Source organism: Microcebus murinus, chromosome 12, assembly GCF_040939455.1.
Source record: "Microcebus murinus isolate Inina chromosome 12, M.murinus_Inina_mat1.0, whole genome shotgun sequence".
Classification (NCBI taxonomy): domain Eukaryota; kingdom Metazoa; phylum Chordata; class Mammalia; order Primates; family Cheirogaleidae; genus Microcebus; species Microcebus murinus.
The window spans coordinates 87,264,230-87,283,326 of NC_134115.1; the positions used below are offsets into that span (position 1 = coordinate 87,264,230).

General features: G+C 49.9%; 2 protein-coding genes and 1 non-coding gene across 25 annotated transcripts in view; 2 read left to right on the forward strand and 1 right to left on the reverse strand.

The window, feature by feature from the left end:
- Positions 1–536, forward strand: part of SPTAN1 (spectrin alpha, non-erythrocytic 1) — a 68,126-nt gene extending 67,590 nt beyond the window's left edge. For all 23 annotated transcript variants that reach the window (XM_076009085.1, XM_012772140.2, XM_076009091.1 and 20 more), the window contains one exon: positions 65–536. In XM_076009085.1, the coding sequence (XP_075865200.1) occupies positions 65–190 (126 nt within the window). In that variant the 3' untranslated portion in view covers positions 191–536. The remainder of the gene's footprint in view (positions 1–64) is intronic.
- Positions 526–18,486, reverse strand: DYNC2I2 (dynein 2 intermediate chain 2). The gene is made up of 9 exons (XM_012772148.3): positions 18,178–18,486; positions 10,549–10,797; positions 4,154–4,263; positions 3,348–3,505; positions 2,657–2,766; positions 2,064–2,231; positions 1,616–1,848; positions 1,143–1,300; positions 526–869 (listed from the first exon to the last, which is right to left on the reverse strand). Exons 2-9 carry the CDS (start codon positions 10,693–10,695, stop codon positions 631–633), a joined length of 1,323 nt encoding a protein of 440 aa, XP_012627602.1. The 5' UTR covers positions 10,696–10,797; positions 18,178–18,486; the 3' UTR covers positions 526–630.
- On the forward strand, positions 12,338–12,446 carry LOC142874667 (U6 spliceosomal RNA). Its single transcript, XR_012922322.1, has one exon. It is a non-coding gene; the product is annotated as a U6 spliceosomal RNA (small nuclear RNA).
- Positions 18,487–19,097: the final 611 nt, after the last annotated feature.

The window sequence follows — 19,097 nt, forward strand, 5'->3', positions numbered from 1 at the left end:
CGTGGGAGGTAGGGGTCTGAAGCAAGCCTGGCAGCTTAGCTGACAGCACCGTCTCTCCCTCTAGAACCTGACCCGGGAACAAGCCGACTACTGCGTCTCCCACATGAAGCCCTTCGTGGACGGCAAGGGCCGCGAGCTCCCCACTGCCTTCGACTACGTGGAGTTCACCCGCTCGCTCTTCGTGAACTGATCCTCAGCCTGGAGGTCAGCCCACCCCTCGCTGCGTGCCCTGCTGCATGTCAACTCATCTTTGTGCTCTTAAAAAATATTCCAGACAGTGTTATTCTCCAATGTAACCTTAAGCCTGCTTAGCTTGGGATAAGACTTAGTAGAAAATGGTGCTTCAATAAACCGCTTCTGGTCCAGTCACAATCACCCTGTTGCTGTGGGGACCCAGATTCACGTCTTGACGCCAGCTGCCCTCATTCCGACTTCAGAAAACCTGAGCAGCTGGCTCATTCCCTTCTTGTCCTCCCCCACCCCAAACTGTCTGTTTTCACATAAAAGACAAATAAATGACTTGACTCCCCCTAAAAGCTTTTCTTCATTCAGCATTAGAAACGCACAGCTCGGTACAGAGGAGCCTCATGCCAGCTGCCTCTGTGTGGGCGCTCCCCACCCCCGTCACCCTCAGGTGGCCACCTCTGCTGCCAGCTGGTCCAAGTCTTCGGTTTCCCGGGGCCCCTGTGCAGTGAACTCTGTGCTCAGCTGCCACACCTTCACTATGCCCTTGGCGTCACCAGCAGCCAGAAGCTCAGTCTGCTGGCTGTTAAATTCAAGGCAGTAGACAGGACTTCCATCCTCGGTTTGCTTGATCGAAATTGTGGGTTTCTGGGAGCTTTTCTGGAGATCAAACAGCCGCACGTCACCTGCAGGATAAGATTTGTAGGGTAAGAGTCCCAGGGCAGCAGCTTCTGAGCCTCTTGAAACAAAGTTACCCTTGCACTTGGTACGAAAAACTCTAGAGTCCACAGTGCAAGATAAGGCTGATACCCAAGTCCAGTTCTTCCCGTACGCAGCCATGGTCGTTTACAGTTCGGTTTCTAGAAGGAAGCCATCCTGCCCCCACATGTGGCCTCCTAGAGCCCAGGGTTCCAGGCACAAGCCAGGCCCGCAACACCACTTAAAGGCCCATTTCCTACCTTCCCCAGAAGCAGCCGCAAAAACCAAGGGGCGCACAGGTGACCATCGCACAGCAAACAGATACTTGTGGGACAGCTGCAGCGAAATCAGGGGCTGGGCCTGCAGCATGGAGTACAGGTGGACATGGCCATCCGTCCCTGCACTCAGGAAGAGATTCCTAGACAGGATACAGGGCAGAGAGCGAGACAAGGCCATCAGTGCTGGTTGTCAGGGGCCAGCACCTGCCCCCAGACTCCTGGGCTGTCAGGCTCACGAAAAGCCTCCCTGGCCCCCAAGCCTGGGGCCAGTCCTCACTGGGACAGCAGGATCTCTGGGGCCAGCCACCAAAGAGCTGAACACGGGGGTCAGATGGGGCTTGAAGCAGTTCTGTCACAGGGTGTAACAGGCTGGGATCAGCAGGGCAGGGACCCTGTGGCCCTCCCTGTGCCTGATGGAGGAGGAAGACAGGCCCCCAGACCCAGTCCTTACCTACCTGTGGAAGGGGGAACAGCTTACAGAGTAGATGGGACCACCATGGGGAGAGAAGGTGAACTGTGCTGGGGCCCGCAGGGGCACAGAGCTGGGCATCCGAGTGAGGGCTGCCTCTTCTGCCGCCAGGGAGCATTTGACCGGGAAGCCGCCCTCCGTGCCCAGAACAAAAAGGCTGGGGTCAAAGCTGGAGAAAGCCACTGCTGTGGCACCCACCTCAATCTCACCCCGAGCAGGCTGTAGGAGAGACGGCAGCAGCAGGATCAGAGCCAAGGGCACAAGATGGCACTGTCCCAACAGAGCCAGTGGAGGTCACCTAGTCTGGGCCATGCTTCCCCTCCTCCCCCCACGGCCACCTTAGGCTCTCTGGCTCAGCAGAGCAGATGCCTGCAGGCCGAAGCTCCACAGGCCAGGGGCTGCCTTGGGGGCCTGTGTCTGTGGCGCCCACGTACCTTCTTGAGCTTGGTGCTCCTCGGCAGCTGCTGAACGACCAGGGCGAAGCCCTCGGTGAGCTGCAGCCGGCCTGCCCCGACCCCCTGCCAGAGCAGCACCTTCCCATCCGTGGCCACACTCAGCACCTGGAAGCGGTGGCTCTGTCGGGGCTCTGGCAGCCAAACCACCTGAGACAACAGGTGTAGGTACAGGATGGAGAAAGAAGGACAGCATCTGCCCCCAGAGTTGGAATCCACCCCCACCCTCCCTTTCCCCTCTAGAAAAAAAGGGGAGATTTCCGAAGGTGGCTGGGAGCCAGCCTCACCCACCAGGGGGCAGACCCTAAGGGTTCTGGGTCCCTTCTCCAGTCCCAGAATCCGAGAGCCAGCAGAAAGGCAGGACAGCTGGGAGCCACTCAGGCAGCACCTGCGTAGGAGGCTGGGAATGGATGGCCACAGCGCCCTGGGGGTGACTCAGGCCGTGGGAGCTCTGAGAATGCAGGAGGCAGCTGCCGAATGCCAAGGCCCCATGACCTTCCTAGGAGAGCAAGTGCCTTCACCCTGCCCTGCCTCAAGGCCCCTGCTCAGAGAGAAGGTGGGATCTGCAACCTGACCTGGTACACAGGGTCTGTGTGAGTGTCGTCTGTCAGGCCTGTGCGCCAAAGCAGTGGGTCCTCAGGACGGCTCATGTCCCACACCAGCACCTCACCACTGTACAGTCCTCCTGCAGGAACAAGCAGGCCAGAGCAGGAGCTCAGCCTCACCCAGCAGCCGGGACTCCGCCGAGCGCCCGCCCTCTCCCACCCACAGAAGCGGGTCGTGCAGCCACTTGGCTGAAGGCAATCCCTGCAGAGGGAAGGTCCTGGTCCTCCAGGCCCTCAGTCACTCCTTGCTACACCCCTGGGAGCTTTGCCCATGGCCAGACTGATGCCCCCACCCAGCGCCCTGCCACTCCCTCCAGCATCATCTGCCCCTTCTCGACCTGCACAGGCTGCTGTCCTCACCAGCAGCTCCTCTAGGGTGGCCACCTCTTTGGGCCCCTGCACTCCCCGCCCTGGCCCCTTTCCAGACTCTGCCTCCACTTCCTTAGTGCTCCATGCCTGGCTGTGCCCACGAGAGGCCTTCACCAGGGCTTTAGACTGAGTGCAGGGCTCAGGGCTCAGGGCCCACCTGTCTCCCACAGCAGACCTGCCTTTGCCAGGCCCGGAAACTGAAGGGCCCATGGAAAGCTCCCCTTTGGCCACTTCTGCATCAGACAAGCAGAGTTCTTCGAGGAGGCAGGCCAGGGGCAGGTGGGCAGCTCACCTGCGATGTGGGAAGGCTGGGTCGGGTGGAAGGCCAGGCACAGGACAGCACTGGGCACCTCCACCACTGCTGACGGCTGCCGGGGATTCAGGCCCCGCCGGTCCAGGTTCCAGGTGCACACAAAAGACTTGAGCGTGCTCCAGTCCCCGTCGTCTAGCCTGCACAGTGGGGATGTGCCTGAGCTGGCTCTGCCTCAAGCCAGGGCTCCAACCAGCTACCCTGCCTCTCCCTCCACGAGCCCCCAACAGATTCGAGTCAACATCCTCTGCACATCCAGATATCTGGGTATCAAAGTGGTAGAGGCTCCTCATGGCACCCAAGGGCATGACATTCTCTGGAAAAGTGGCACCAAGGATGGGCCCATGCAATGGCAGGGTGGGGCACCAGGCCAGGCACGGTGGCTGGCGCCTATAATCCCAGCTACTTTGGGAGGCTGAGGCAGGCGTATCGCCCAGGAGTTGGAAGCTACAGTGAGCTATAATGATGCCACTGCACTCTAGCCCAGGAGACAAAGCAAGACCTTGTCTCAGAAAAACAAACACACACACACACACACACACGAGGGAAACAGCTGATGGAGCAGGTGAGGAGTGCTGGCAGCTGGACAGGGTCCTGGGTGCTCAGCCCCCTCCCCAGCTCTTTTCTGCCAACTTATTGCCAACCCTGCCAAGGGAGGCTTGAGAAGACAGACTCCCAGAACAGCCAAGCTCATGGACCTAGCCCTTTACCATTCAACTGGGGAGACAGAGGCCCAGAAAGGGTCCTAGGGCCACCCACTGCCCCTCATGCACCCTACAGCCACTCACCGGCCATATGCACAGGCCACCACGGAGCCAGTGGTGTTCCAGGAAATACTGGTTACATGCAGACCCTGACCTTGGGCTGGGGGGTAGCACAGGGTGTGCAGACAAGACACCTGCAAAGAGAGGCCACCCACAACTCTTAAATCTCAAAGCCACCCAGCAGGTGGCCTCCTGACTACCTAAAAACCCCAGGCTGGAGCTGCCCTCATCCTCAGAAGCTATCCAAGTCCACCACCCAATCCTGAAGGAAAATGTGGACCCTTCATCCCCACATTTGCCCTAACAGGATGCTTCCAGAACCCCACAAGGCAGGGCCTGAGAACCCCAGAGCTGTGGCTGCCCTCACAGGCTTGCTCCACAGTTTCAAAGCATCTGCAGCAGGAGGGCTGGGTTGGCTGCAGGGCAATGTGAGGGTGCTCAACATCACCAAGCTGTACATTTGACAAGGGGTAACAGTCCATTTCATGTCATATTTACCCCTAACACACAGGTTTTTTTTTAAAAGCTCAGGCATCAGCAGCAGAGTGTGATGGCTCACACCTGTAACCCCAGCACTCTGGGAGGCCAAGGCAGGAGGATCACTTGAGCTCAGGATTTTGAGACCAGCTTGAGCAAGAGCGAGACCCCATCTCTACCAAAAATAGAAAGAAGTTAATTGGACAGCTAAAAGTAAATAGAAAAATTAACCGGGCATGGTGGCGCATGCCTGCAGTCCCAGCTACTCGGGAGGCTGGGGCAGAAGGATTGCTTGGGCCCAGGAGTTTGAGGTTGCTGTCAGCTAGGCTGATGCCAAGACACTCTAGCTCAGGCAACAGAGTGAGACTGTCTCAAAAAACAAAACAAAAAAATCTTAGTCTTGGCACACTGGCCCACATATATAATCCTAGCACCTTGGTGGCCAAGGCAGGAGGATCACTTGAGTCCAAGAGTTCCAGGCCAGCCTGGGCAACATAGCTACTAGACCCTATCTCTTAAAAAAAAATATTTTTAATTTTAAAAATTAAAAAAAATTAAAAAAAATAAGGCCGGGCACTGTGGCTCACGCCTGTAATCCTAGCTCTCTGGGAGGCCGAGGCGGGCGGATTGCTCGAGGTCAGGAGTTCGAAACCAGCCTGAGCAAGAGCGAGACCCCGTCTCTACTGTAAATAGAAAGAAATTAATTGGCCAACTAATATATAGAGAAAAAATTAGCCGGGCATGGTGGCACATGCCTGTAGTCCAGCTACTCGGAAGGCTGAGGCAGAAGGATTGCTTGAGCCCAGGAGTTTGAGGTTGCTGTGAGCTAGGCTGACGCCACGGTACTCACTCTAGCCTGGGCAACAAAGCGAGACTCTATCTCAATAAATAAATAAATAAATAAATAAATAATAAAATAAAATGCAAACTATAGTCTGGGCACAATGGCTCATGTCTATAATCCCAGCACTTTGGGAAGCCAGAAAAGGAAGATTACTTGAGGCCAGGAGTTTGAGACCAGCCTAGGAAACATAGTAAGACCCCATCTCTAAAAAAAAAAAAAAAGTTTTTTTTTGAGATGGAGTCTCACTTTGTTGCCCAGGCTAGAGTGCCGTGGCATCAGTTTAGCTAACAGCAACCTCAAATTCCTGGGCCCAAGTGATCCTACTGCCCCAGCCTCCCAAGTAGCTGGGACTACAGGCATGCGCCACCATGCCCCACTAATTTTTTCTATATATTTTTAGTAGGCCAACTAATTTCTTTCTATTTTAGTAGAGATGGCGTCTCACTCTTGCTCAGGCTGGTCTCGAACTCCTGACCTTGAGCAATCTACCCACCTCCTCGGCCTCCCAGAGTGCTAGGATTACAGGCATGAGCCACCACACCCGGCCTACAAAAAATATTTTAAAAATTAGCCAGGCATGGTAACATGTGCCTATAGTCCTAGCTGCTCAGGAGGCTGGAGCAAGCGGATCACTTGAGCCCAGGAGTTTAAGGTTACAGTGAGCTATGATCATACCATTGCACTCTAGCCTGGGCAAAACAGTGAGAACTTGTTTCTAAAAAAAAAATGTACTAATTATGACCAGGCACGGTGGCTCACACCTGTAATCTCAGCACTTTGGGAAGCCAAGGTGGGAGGATCGCTTGAGGCCAAGAGTTCGAGACCAGCCTAGACAACATTGCAAGACCCTGTCTCTACAAAGAATTTAAAAATTAGTTGGGCATGGTGGTGTGCACCTGTTGTCCTAGCTACTGGGGAGGCTAAGATGGGAAGATAAGCTGAGCCCATTGCACTCCAGACTAAAAGACAAAGTGATACTCTATCTCTTTAAAAAAAAAAATTTAAAAAAAGCAAACTATATAGCCAACAGAGTGGTACAGGCCTGTAATCCCAGCTAATCAGTAGGCAGAGGCAGGAGGATCACTTGAGCCCAAGAATTTGAGACTAGCCTAGGCAACATAGTGAGACCCCATCTCAAAATAAATAAATAAAAATAATTAAAATAGATCTAAAGAAAAGCAAACTAGGCCAGGCGCAGTGGCTCATGCCTATAATCCTAGCACTTTGGGAGATCAAGGCAGGTGGATTGCTTGAGGTCAGGAAGTCAAACCCAGCCTGAGCAAGAGCGAGACCCTGTCTCTACTATAAATAGAAAAAAATTAATTGGCCAACTAATATATATATGGAAAAAATTAGCCAAGCATGGTGGCACATGCCTGTAGTCCCAGCTACTCGGGAGGCTGAGGCAGGAGGATCACTTGAGCCCAGGAGTTTGAGGTTGCTGTGAGCTAGGCTGATGCCACGGCACTCACTCTAGCCTGGCAACAAAGTGAGACTCTGTCTCAAAAATAAAAAAAGGCTGGGCGAGGTGGCTCACACCTGTAATCCTAGCACTCTGGGAGGCTGAGGCGGGCGGATTGCTCGAGGTCAGGAGTTTGAAACCAGCCTGAGCAAGAGCAAGACCCCGTCTCTACTATAAATACAACAGAAATTAATTGGCCAACTAATATATATAGAAAAAATTAGCCGGGCATGGTGGCGCATGCCTGTAGTCCCAGCTACTCGGGACGCTGAGGCAGCAGGATTGCTTGAGCCCAGGAGTTTGAGGTTGCTGTGAGCTAGGCTGACACCATGGCACTCACTCTAGCCTGGGCAACAAAGCGAGACTCTGTCTCAAAAAAAAAAAAAAAAGAAAAGAAAACTACATACATTAAGTTATTTGTTACAACTTCATTTATCATGTAATGATTAGCTATAACTTAAAAATCTTAGGGCACAGTGGCATGCACCTATAATCCCAGGTACTTGGGAGTCTCAGATTGGATGATCTCTTGAGCCCAGGAATTTGAGACCAGCCTGGGCAACACAGTGAGACATCATCTAAAAAAAAAAAAGTATTAAAAAAAAACATATAAAGATGACTATAAAGGGGCCCAAGGGAACTGGGACATGCTGGGCTGTCCTATACCTTCCCTGTGAGTATCTGTGTTTGCCAAGACATGGTACAGCAAAAAGGGTGAATTTACTATATATAAAATACATCTTGACAAACCCAACCAAAGCAAAAAAGTTTAAGGATTAAACGTGTCACCTAAAAATGACACATGTAGCAAGCTGACAACACATAACGCGCTTTGCTTCTGACCCTAAGATTGCTCACAGTAACTCCCAGCACTGGACACCTCCCACGCGTGGAAAACCACAGAGAGGAAGGACACGCAAGAGGGTATACCGTTCTGGTGGAAGGCCCATGGGTGATTTCTTTCTTATCCCTAATATCTGAGCATTTGGCAACGTCATACACTATTTTTAGAATTTTTAAATTATTGTTTTTAATGAAGAGCACTATCCCAGCCTTTCTCAGCCACTACAGCAGTGCCAACGACAATAAGGAGATGTCAAGGCCACTGCCTTGACAGTAGGAGTTGAAACAGAAAAACCCCAACGTCAGCCACAATTCCACTGTGGTGAAATAAACAGCAACTGGCTGAAGAGAAGAACAGGCTGGGCGCAGTGGCTCGCACCTGTAATCCTAGCACTTTGGGAGGCCGAGGAAAGAGGATCACTTGAACTCAGGAGTCCAAGACCAGCCTGGGCAAGAGTGATGCCCCGTCTCTATTAAAAATAGTAAAAAATTAGCTGGTGGCATGTGCCTATAGTCCCAGCTATTCAGGAGGCCAAAGTAAGAGGATCGCTTGAGCCCAGGAGTTTGAGGTTGCTGTGAGCCAGGCTGACACCACAGCACTCCAGCCCAGGCAACAGAGCGAGATTCTGTCTCAAAAAAATAAATAAATAAAATAAGAAGAACAAAGCCACAGAGAAGGAGACTCACTGCAGTTCTGTCGTCTCATAGCTAAGTGCGAAAACACTCCTCTGCCCGACAGCAGGGACTGGCTGAGAAACCCAAGGGTTAGCAGGGCGCTGGCATGCCACATGGCTGCTCAAAGACATGAGATCCAAACTTGCACCTTGTTCACAAGTTCTAGAGGACAAATGCCTAGAAGTGAAGTTGCTCTCTGGACTGTGCAGCCATCAGACATTGGATGACGAGTCCCACAGTGGGACACAGTGCGCAGCTGCTGGAAAGGCCGGGCGCTGCTACAGGAACTGCTGTAAGACGTTCTGCTAAGTGAGAAAGGCCACAAGCAACATGCACAGTGCTTTCCATTTTTGTTTCACATGTTCTTAATGACAAGAGTAGTGACAGTCACACTAGAAGCCACTGTAGCACAGGAAAAATTCCAAAGGCCTGTGAACCAAAGTGTTAACTTCCACTGTCTGCACATGCTATGTTATATATTTCTCTACTGACTGGACTTACTATAATGAGTATGTATTGCTTTTGTAATCAGAAAAGAATATTTTTAAAAAGGGAGCAAGTAATATACGCATGGACCAAATGAATCCACAGAAACATGGAGAAGCCCTAACAATAAAGAGTAAATGTTCACCCCTGCGTGCAACTTCACGTGGGGCACAAGCAGCAGCAGGGAAAGAATGGGCAACCTGCTGAGATATTAAAGTTAATTATGTTTTTCTCCTTGTGCCCTGCTCAAAAAGACACACAAAATGACTCCACACTTTGGTATGGCCTGGTAACTAGTTTTCAGAGCAATTTTGATGGTTTCTCTCAAATAAATCAATGCTCATCCTCCAATTATTTGGTGAGATCAGGGTAACTGTGTCACCCTGGAAATAGATGGGCAGGAAGCACAAAAAAAGGAAGAGATGAGAGAAGGGCTTATGACTTCTGAATACATGGTTACTTCATCTCAGTTCCTAAAGGAAGAAAACATTAAATCAAAAAATAACAACAAGGCTGGGTGCAGTGGCTCAAGTCTATAATCCTAGCACTTTGGGAAGCCAAGGCAGGAGGACCACTTGAGGTCAGGAGTTTGAGACCAGCCTGAGCAAGACTGAGACCCCGTCTCTACCAAAAACAGGAAAAAAAATCAGCCAGGTATAGTGGCACATCTGTTGTCCCGGCTATTTGGCAGGCTGAGGCAAGAGGATCCCTTGAGCCCAGGAGTCTGAAGTTACAATGAGCTGTGATGATGCTGCAGTCTAGCCAGGACAACAGAGTGAGATTCTGTCTCAAAAAATAAAAAAATAACAACAATGTTTACATCAGAACTCAAAAGGCTCAGCAATCTGCAGCACTTGGCAAGCAGTTGTCCGTGGGCAACATGCTGGGGCAGATGAAGGGAACTTAGCCCCCGAGTGGAGGAAACACCAAGAAGCCCTCAGTTATTAAAGCCTCCATGATCTCAAAGCCTAGGCTCTCGGTCCAGGGAGACATCTGAGTTTACAGAGTGATGACTCTGAACTTGGCCTTGTGCACCGAAAGACTTGGAGATGCTGATATTACTAGAGCATGGTAGTGAAACCAGAGAGACCAGGGTTCAAGTTCCAGAGTTCTAGACCAGTTTATACCTGTTTAACCTTGGGCAAGTCACTTAGCTTCTCTGAGCCCCATCCATAAAGTGGAGATTGTAACAGCACTCACAGTCATTCTGAGGAATGAATGATATCCCACAGGAGACGTCCTTAGAACAGGGCCTGGCCCAGAGACAGCCCTCACCTCCTAGTACATGGGGAGGCACAGATGTCAGGCGGCCCAGGCTCCACCAGCCTCTGTGCTTACTACCTCAGCTTGATCCTGGACAAGTTACTTCAACTCTGGGTGTCCATTTCCCTAACTGTAAAATGGAGAGAACGATGGTACCGACTTCAATGACAGGAGTAAAAGCTCAAGGACTTATTCTTATAAAACTTAGCTCAGCACCTGGCAGGAAGTAAGTACTTGGTGAAAGCCAGCTGTTACGATCACAGGTGCTACTGTTCTCTGGGTGGAATAAAATGAGGCCTAGAAAGTGGGGCAGAGGCTCGACGAGAGGCAGAGGGGCCAGCACCCCCACCACACCAGCCCCTTCCCTACCGTCTGCTGCTGCTCCGTCCAGTTCACCTCAAAGCCGTCAAATGCGTGGCTCTGCCAATTCTTGTTCAGCTCTCGGATGACCATGGCCTCCACACGCCGAAGAAAGGCTGCCAGGCGGGGCGTGTCGAGCCGGGACGGAGGCAGCATGCTGACTGGCACCGGGGCCTCTGTCTGCACCTGAGCGTCTGCATGACTCCGGGCCTGGGCGGACGCTTCGGCGGTGGCGATGCTGGCCGTCTGACAACTTTTCTGGAGTGGAGATCGAAACCAGTATGACCACTCAGCTGGACTCCCAGCCCACCTGCCCAGCACCCCCACCCCACTGCACAACCCACTCCTGCTGCTGTGGGTGGCAGGCTAGTGGGCCTCTGTCCACTGGGTCTGCCCAGAGATTGTTCCCTCCTCTTGTAACCAGCCTGTCTTCCTGGGCTGGAGCCTGCTCAGTGAAGTTTAGGTTGGCGAATGACCCCTCAAGCCTCCTATGTCCCACTGAGGGGGTGGCATGACCTCTAGCTAGCCAATCAGAACACTGTAGCCGTCCCCCGGCCACAGTGACTGGTTCAGAGGTGGCCATGTGACTCAAACAGGCCAGTGAAAGCCTATCTCAGGAATTTTGGTTGAATTATTCAGAGGGGACGCAAAAGTGCCGTTCTTGGAGATACCCACAGCTATCAGAATCATACTGGCTTAAGCTGGGCACAGTGGCACTCGCATGTAATGCCAGCTACTCAGAAGGCTGAGATAGAATTGCTTGAGGCCAGTAGTTCAAGACTAGCCAGGGCAGAATAGCATGACCCCATCTCTATACAAAATTTAAAAATTAGCCAGGTGTGCTGGTGTATGCCTTTTAGCCCCAGCTACTAGGGAGGCTGAGGCAGGAAGATCACTTGAGCCTGGGAATTTGAGGTTGTAATGAGCTACGATGACACCAGTGTACTCTAGCCTGGGTAACAGGAGAAGACCCTGTCTCTTAAAAGAAAAGAAAAAAAATGGTACTTATTCAGCATCTACTTCCCAGGCACTGTCCAGGTACTTGGCATAGGATATAGCAGAAAAGAAAATGTGCAAGATCCCTACAGCCTAGGCACTTACACAGGGGTGGGGGAAGACAAAGAAAAACCCACCCAATACACTCGGTGCTCAGCACATGCAGAGGTACAGAAAGGATAGGACAGCTAGAGAGGCTGTCTGGATGGGACAGCAAAGGTGGCCTCTCCGGGTGATAGCATCTGAGCTGAGAAGGAGAAGAAGGACCTGGCCAAGTGCAGAACTATGGGAAAGTGTCATAGGTCGGGTAGGGGCACCAGGACAAACCCTATGGTGGAGAATATCCACGTGCACAGAGACTAGACTATGCAGTATGCCCCATGGGGTTAAGGGGAGCACACCGGGAGGCAGAGGCAGGGTGGAGAGCAGGATTTGCCTCTAGGCACAGGCCACAGGACAGCCTTCAGCAGGGCAAGGACATAATACCACGATAGGCCACTCTGGCTGCTCAGTAACGAGCGGAAGCTGGGGAGCAGAGGTGTGGAGACATGGGCGCCATCGCTATGTTAGAAAGGTAGTGTGGAAAGGACATGATGGCCCGGAAATCAAGGAAAGCAAGGAATCCCAGTGGCTCCATGAATACTCCCTGAGAACAGGTAGACGGTGTGTCCCTGGATGCTGGGCAAACACAGGGAGAAGAGAATATAGGGCAGTTCTGTTGGGCCTGGTTTAGACAGAGATGCCTCTCACACACCCATGTGGAGGCGTCAAGTATTCCAAGAGAGGTCACGAGGCTCTGGAAGCGCTTGCTTTGGCAGTACATACACTAAAAATGGAATGATACAGAGAAGATTGGCGTGGCCCCTGTGGAAGGATGACACTTTAAAAAAAAAAAAAAAAACCACAAGGCTCTGTATAACTTCCTATCAGAGATGTGACCTGAACCACATGACAGGAGGCGGCTGCCGAGGGGGCACACACATTGAAGAATGAATGAACAGGCATGGTTCCAAGAGCTTTACCTCCATCACCCCATTCATCCTCACAACCACCCTATGAAGTAAAATCTATTTTTAAATTACTCATGTTGGCACTGAGGCACAGACAAGTAACTCACTCAAGGTCACACAGCAAAGAGGTGATTGCAATGGAACTTGAACCCAGGTAGTCTGCCTCTTTTTATTTTTACAAAGATAGGATCTCACTATGCTGCCCAGGCTGGTCACAAAGTCAGTCCGACTCTTGACACTAAATTGACCTTAAGACAGTAAATTACCTCCCTGTCGTGGTATCCTTCCCAAACACTCTAAAATCCTCGCCACTACAAGCACATCTTGTTTTATTGTGCTACACTTCATTGCACTTCACAGATATGGTGATTTTTTACAAACTGAAGGTCTGTGGCAACCCTGCATTGAGCAAATCTATCGGTGTAATTTTCCAACAGAACGTGCTCATTTCATGTCTCTGTGTCACATTTTGGTAATTCTCATAATATTTAAAATTTTTTATTAGTATTATACCTGTTACAGTGATCTCTGATAAGTGATCTTTGATGTTACTATTATAATTGTTTTGGGCCACCAGGAATTGTGCTCATATAAGATGGTGAACTTAATCGATAAATGCCATGTGTATACTGACTGCTCCCTTCACCAGCCATTTCCCGATCTCCTCAGGCCTCTATATTTCCTCAGACAACACTGAAATTAAGCCAACTGATAACCCTACAATGGCCTCTAAGTGGTCAGGTAAAAGGAAGAGTCATAGATCTCTCGCTTTAAATCAAAAGCTAGAAGGGATCAAAAAATAAACAAATAAATAAAAATAAAAAAGTGCTACTCCAGCACACATGAAGGATACGAAAGCGAAACAGCCTTAGTTCGCTTAGATATGGACAAAGTTTCAGTGGTGTGGAGAGAAGATCAAACCAGCCACAACATTTCCTGAAGCCAAAGCCTAATCCAGAGCAACTCTCTTCAATTCTATGAAGGCTGAGAGAGGTGAGAAAGCCTCTGAAGGCTTTAGCAGAGGTTAGTTCATGAAGTTTAAGGAAAAAAGGCATCACCATAACTTAAAGGTGCAAGGTGAAGCAGCAAGTGCCGATGGAGAAGCTGCAAGAAGTTACCCAGAAGATCTACCTAATAACATTGAGGAAGGTGGCCACACTTAACAACAAATTTTCAATGTAGACAAAACAGGCTTCAAGGCCAGGCATGGTAGTTTACGCCTATAATCCTGGGACTCTGGGAGGTCAAGGTGGGAGGATTGCTTGAACTCTGGAGTTTGAGACCAGCCTGAGCAAGAGCAAGATACAGTCTCTATTAAAAATAGAAAAATTAGAGTGAGTCTCTCTCTCTCTACATATATATATATATATATAAAAATTAGCCAGGTATGGTGGTGTGCACCTGTAGTCCCAGCCACTTGGGAGGCTGAGGCAGGAAGATAACTCCAGCCCAGGAGTTTGAGGTTGCTGTGAGCTATGATGATGATGATGATGATGATGCCATTGCACTCTAGCCCAGGGCAAAAGAGTAAGACTCTGTCTTAAAAAAAAAAAAAAAGGAAAAAGCCTTCAATTGGAAGAAGGTTCCCTATAGGACTTTCATAGCTAGAGAGGAGAAGGCAATGCCTGGCTTCAAAGTTTCAAAGAAGCTGGGTGATGTAGTGTGTGCCTATGGTCCTAGTTACTTGGGAGGCTGAGGCAGGAGGATCTTTGTTGTTTTATTTTTATTTTTTTGAGACAGAGTTTCACTGTTGCCCAGACTAGAGTACCATGGTGTCAGCCTAGCTCACAGCAACCTCAAATTCCTGGGCTCAAGAATCCTTCTGCCTCAGCCTCCCGAGTAGCTAGGACTACAGGCATGCGCCACCATGCCCAGCTAATTTTTTCTATATATATTAGTTGGCCAATTAATTTCTCTCTATTTATAGTAGAGACACTGTCTCACTCTTGCTCAGGCTGGTTTCAAACACTTGACCTCGAGCGATCCACCGCCTCGGCCTCGCAGAGTGCTAGGATTACAGGCGTGAGCCACCGTGCCTGGCCTATATATATTTTGGTTGGCCAATTAATTTCTATTTATAGTAGAGACAGGGTCTTGCTCTTGCTCAGGCTGGTTGCTCAGGCTGGTTTCAAACTCCTGACCTTGAGTGATCCACCTGCCTCAGCCTCCCAGAGTGCTAGGATTACAAACATGAGCCACTGAGACCAGCCTGGGAGGATCTTTTGAAGTCAGGAGGTTGAGGCTGCAGTGAGCTATGCTCATGCCTGTGACAGCCTGGGCAACATGGCTAGACCCTACTTCTAATTAAAAAAAAAAAAAAGTTTTAAAGGACAGTCTAACTCTCTCTAGTTGTTTTTTTTTTTTTTTTTGAGATAGAGTCTCGCTTTGTTGCCCAGGCTAGAGTGAGTGCCATGGCGTCAGCCTTGCTCACAGCACCCTCAAACTCCTGGGCTCAAGCAATCCTTCTGCCTCAGCCTCCCGAGTAGCTGGGACTACAGGCATGCACCACCATGCCCGGCTAATTTTTTCCATATATATTAGTTGGCCAACTAATTTCTTTCTATTTACAGTAGAGACGGTGTCTCACTCTTGCTCAGGTTGGTTTCAAACTCCTGACCTCAAGTAATCTGCCCGCCTCAGCCTCCCAGAGTGAGGAGTGAACCACCGTGAGCCACCATGCCCAGCCTCTCTCTTGTTTTTGAGACAGAGTCTCACCCTTTTGCCCGGGCTAGAGTGTTGTAGCATCAGCCTAGCTCACAGCAACCTCAAACTCCTGGACTCAAGCTATTCTCCTACCTCAGCCTCCCGAGTAACTGGGACTATAGGCATGTGCCACCACACCCAGCTAATTTTTTACATATACACATATATATATATATTTTAGTTGTCCAGTTAATTTCTTTCTATTTTTTTTTTAGTAGAGATGCTGTCTCATTTTTGCTCAGGCTGGTCTCAAACTCCTGAGCTCAAAGGATCCTCCCAAAGTGCTAGGATTACAGGACTGAGCCACCACGCCCAGCCCCAACTCTCTTATTAGGGGCTAATGCAGCTGACTTTAATTTAAAGCCAATGCTCATTTACCATTCCAAAAATCCTAGGGCCCTTTAGAATTATGCTAAATCTACTCTGTGCTCTAGAAATGGAACAAGAAAGCCTAGATGACAGCACATCTGTTTATAGCATGGTTTACTGACTATTTTAACCCAATGTTGAGACCAGCTGCACAGAAAAATTTTTTTCAAAATATTACCGTTCTTGACAACACACCTAGTCACACAAGAGCTCTGATGGAGTTGTACAGGATTTACATTTTTTTCATGCCTGCTAACATCCATTCTGCAGCCCATGGATCAAGAAGTATTAATAATTTCAACATTCTAGTCTTATTATTTAAGAATTAATATTTCATAAGGCTATAGCTGCCATAGGTGGCAATTCCTCTGATGGATATGGGTGAAGTAAATTAAAAACCTTCTGGAAACAATTCACCATTCTACCTGCCATTATGAACATTCATGATTCATGGGAACTCAAAATATCAACATGAACAGTAGTTTGGAAGAAGTTGATTCCAACCCTCATGGATGACTTTGAGAGGTTCAAGACTTCAGCTGCAGGAAGTAACTACAGATGTGGTGGCAATAACGAAAGAACCAGAATTAGAAGTGCAACCTGAGGGCAGGGCACGGTGGCTCATGCCTGCAATCCTAGCACTTTGGGAGGCCTAGGTGGGAGGATCACTTAAGGCCAGGAGTTTCAGACCAGTCTGAACAACATATCGAGACAAGACATCATTGCTACATAAAGAAATTAGCGAGGTGCGGAGGTACACACTTATAGTCCCAGCTACTCGGGAGGCTGAGGCAGGAGGATCACTTAAGCTCAGGAATTTCAGGTTGCAGTGAGCTACGATGATCCCACTGCACTCTAGCCTGGGTGACAGAGAGAGAACCTGTCTCAAAAAAAAAAGAAAAAGAAAAAATTAACAAGCCTAAATCTCATTCTCTGCAAGAAAAAAGAAAGTGTTAAATGGAATCAATGATTCTCATCCTGTAGTCTACTAAAAACTGGAATCTTCACCTGTCTCTAGTTTAGGACTGTTAAAAAAAAAAATCTGAATCTTCAGGAAGAGATACTCTGAGTATTTTTTAAATAGAATATAGAACAGAATCATAAAGTTACCTGTGATAAGAATGGACAGATTTAACTAAACTGTCCACTCTTTGTTTTTGACTGGAACCATTCCTATGCAGCAAGGCAAAGTGGGAAATGCTTGGGAACCAAACCAGATCCTGGCGTGAGTCCTGTAGATGGCCAGGCCTGAAGCAAGAAACCTGCCCTTAGAAGTACGACTTCAATGGAAACATCACTGGTGTTAGTGAGGACCTGGGCACTCCACGGGTTCAACTACCTGGGCAGCAAGCTAAGCCTCAGTTTTACCCGCTGGGACATGCGAAGCACCCAGCACTGCTCATTTTCACTCAGAGGAAAAGCCTATGTCCTCAAAATGATCTGCAAGGCCCTACTGACCTGCCTCTCTTTACTCTCCCCTCCACTCACTCCTCTGCAGCCCCAGGCCTTTGCACCTGACTTCTACCATACCTGAAGGGGTTTACCCCAGGTATGAAGTGGGCCAGCTCTCAGTCCTCCAAGTCTTTGCTCAAATGCCACCCTCTCGGTGTGGCTCACCCTCCAACCCACCCTCCCAGTCCCCAACCCAGTCCTTCTAATCCCTCAGCTTTCTTTCTTTGGGCCAGGGCACTATTCACCTTTCTACACTATAATTTACTTGTTACATATATTGTTAGTGTTACATTCCCTCCAACTGCCCCCAAGTAAGCTCCAGGAGAGGAGATCTGTAGTCTACTGATGAATCCCAGCACCGAACAGTTCCTAGCACACAAAGTCTGCACAAAGTCCCCTGCGGAGAAGACCTACCCCTAGCAGCCCCGCCCCATATCTCAACAAAGTGCTTCTTCCGTGCGCTTTTGAGGTAACTAGAAAACCGGTTGGGTCAGGTGGCTCACGCCTGTAATTCTAGCACTCTGGGAGGCTGAGGCAGTGGAGGATCCCTTGAGGTCAGGAGTTCGAGAACAGCCTCAGCAAAAGGAGACCCTCTCTACTAAAAGTACAAAAAAATTAGCCAGTCAACTAAAAATAGAAACAAAAAATTAGCTGGGCGTGGTGACTCGCGCTGTAATCCCAGCTACTTGGGAGGCGGAGGCAGGAGGATGGCTTGAGCCCAGGAGTTTTAGGTTGCTGTGAGCTAGGCTGACGCCACCGGACTCTGTCTCAAAACCAAACAAACAAACAAAAAACTAGAAAACTAGTTTATCTGGACCTTAAGATGCAGTTTGGTCTTTCTTTTTAAACAAAAGTTAGTTTGAAGTGACTACAAACTCCATTTCACACAAAATCCTTCAAAACTTAGGGTCTTCAGGGACTTGGTTTTTTAACTTTTCGTTGTTCCTTAAAGACTAGGGAAAAGACTGAGCCGAGAACATCACCTGGGCTAGTTTCTGGGGACTAAACTATAAAAACAAAACGGTGGGACGTCAGAACCTAGCCCGGCCGCCGTGCTGCGCCCCAGCCTTCCCGCCCGCGTCACTCCGCGCGGGGCCCGCGCCCTCACCGTCTCCCCGCGGATGCCCTGGACGCCCCTCCACTGCGAGGGCACGGACGCCACGCCCAGGGTCTCATCCTGCAGCTGCCCCGGCCGCCCGGGCCCCTTGGCGCTCGCAGCCCCGCCTGTCGCCAGCGCCGCAGAACCCGCTCTTCCCGCCAAGCCTAGCGGCTCGGGCTGCGCGCGAGTTGCCGTGGAGACGGTTCCGCCCCCATCCCCGCCGACGCACGCAGACGTGACCTTCGCCCCCGCGCCTCCACGAGCGGAAGACTAGGAAAGTGAGGTTGACGGCGCCATTTTTGAATTGGTTAAACCGCCTCTTCCAATCCCCAGAGAGGAAAGATGACTGATTCTTTTCGGCCGGCGCAAGAAGCGTGACTGGTCTTGGATACCCTATACCCACAAAGGGCAAGCTTGGGGCAGACGCGACTGCTCCTTTGCAAAGGGAAGTGCGGAAGCGAGGCACTGGTGCCAGGCTCAAAGATGGCGCTGAGGTCGCGGCGGGCCTGCGAGGTCTGGGGCCTGAGGGCGCAGAGCTGGCTGGGCAGCCGGGTGGTCCCAGCAGCGCCTAAAACTGCTCTGCTTGAATTGGCTGCTATTTTGAAGCCACGTGCTCTCCCTCTAATCCTCAATTCCTATCTCAATAGAATGATGATGAAAAATATCCGCGATACCAAGTGTGGTTAAATAACTGGGAGGCCCAAATGAGGTCTTTTACAGAAAAAATGCTTACTGAATCTTAATTAAAAACACAAATAACTACCAATTAATTAGTGTCTACTACGTGTCAGGCAAAGAGACCAGAGCGTTATATATGTTTATTAAATCGTCATCCTCCGGAAACAACTTTTATTTATACATATGTTTCATGGGGATGCTGATGGTCTGAGAAGTAACTTCCCCAAGCCACCCAGTAAGACCCCGCAGGT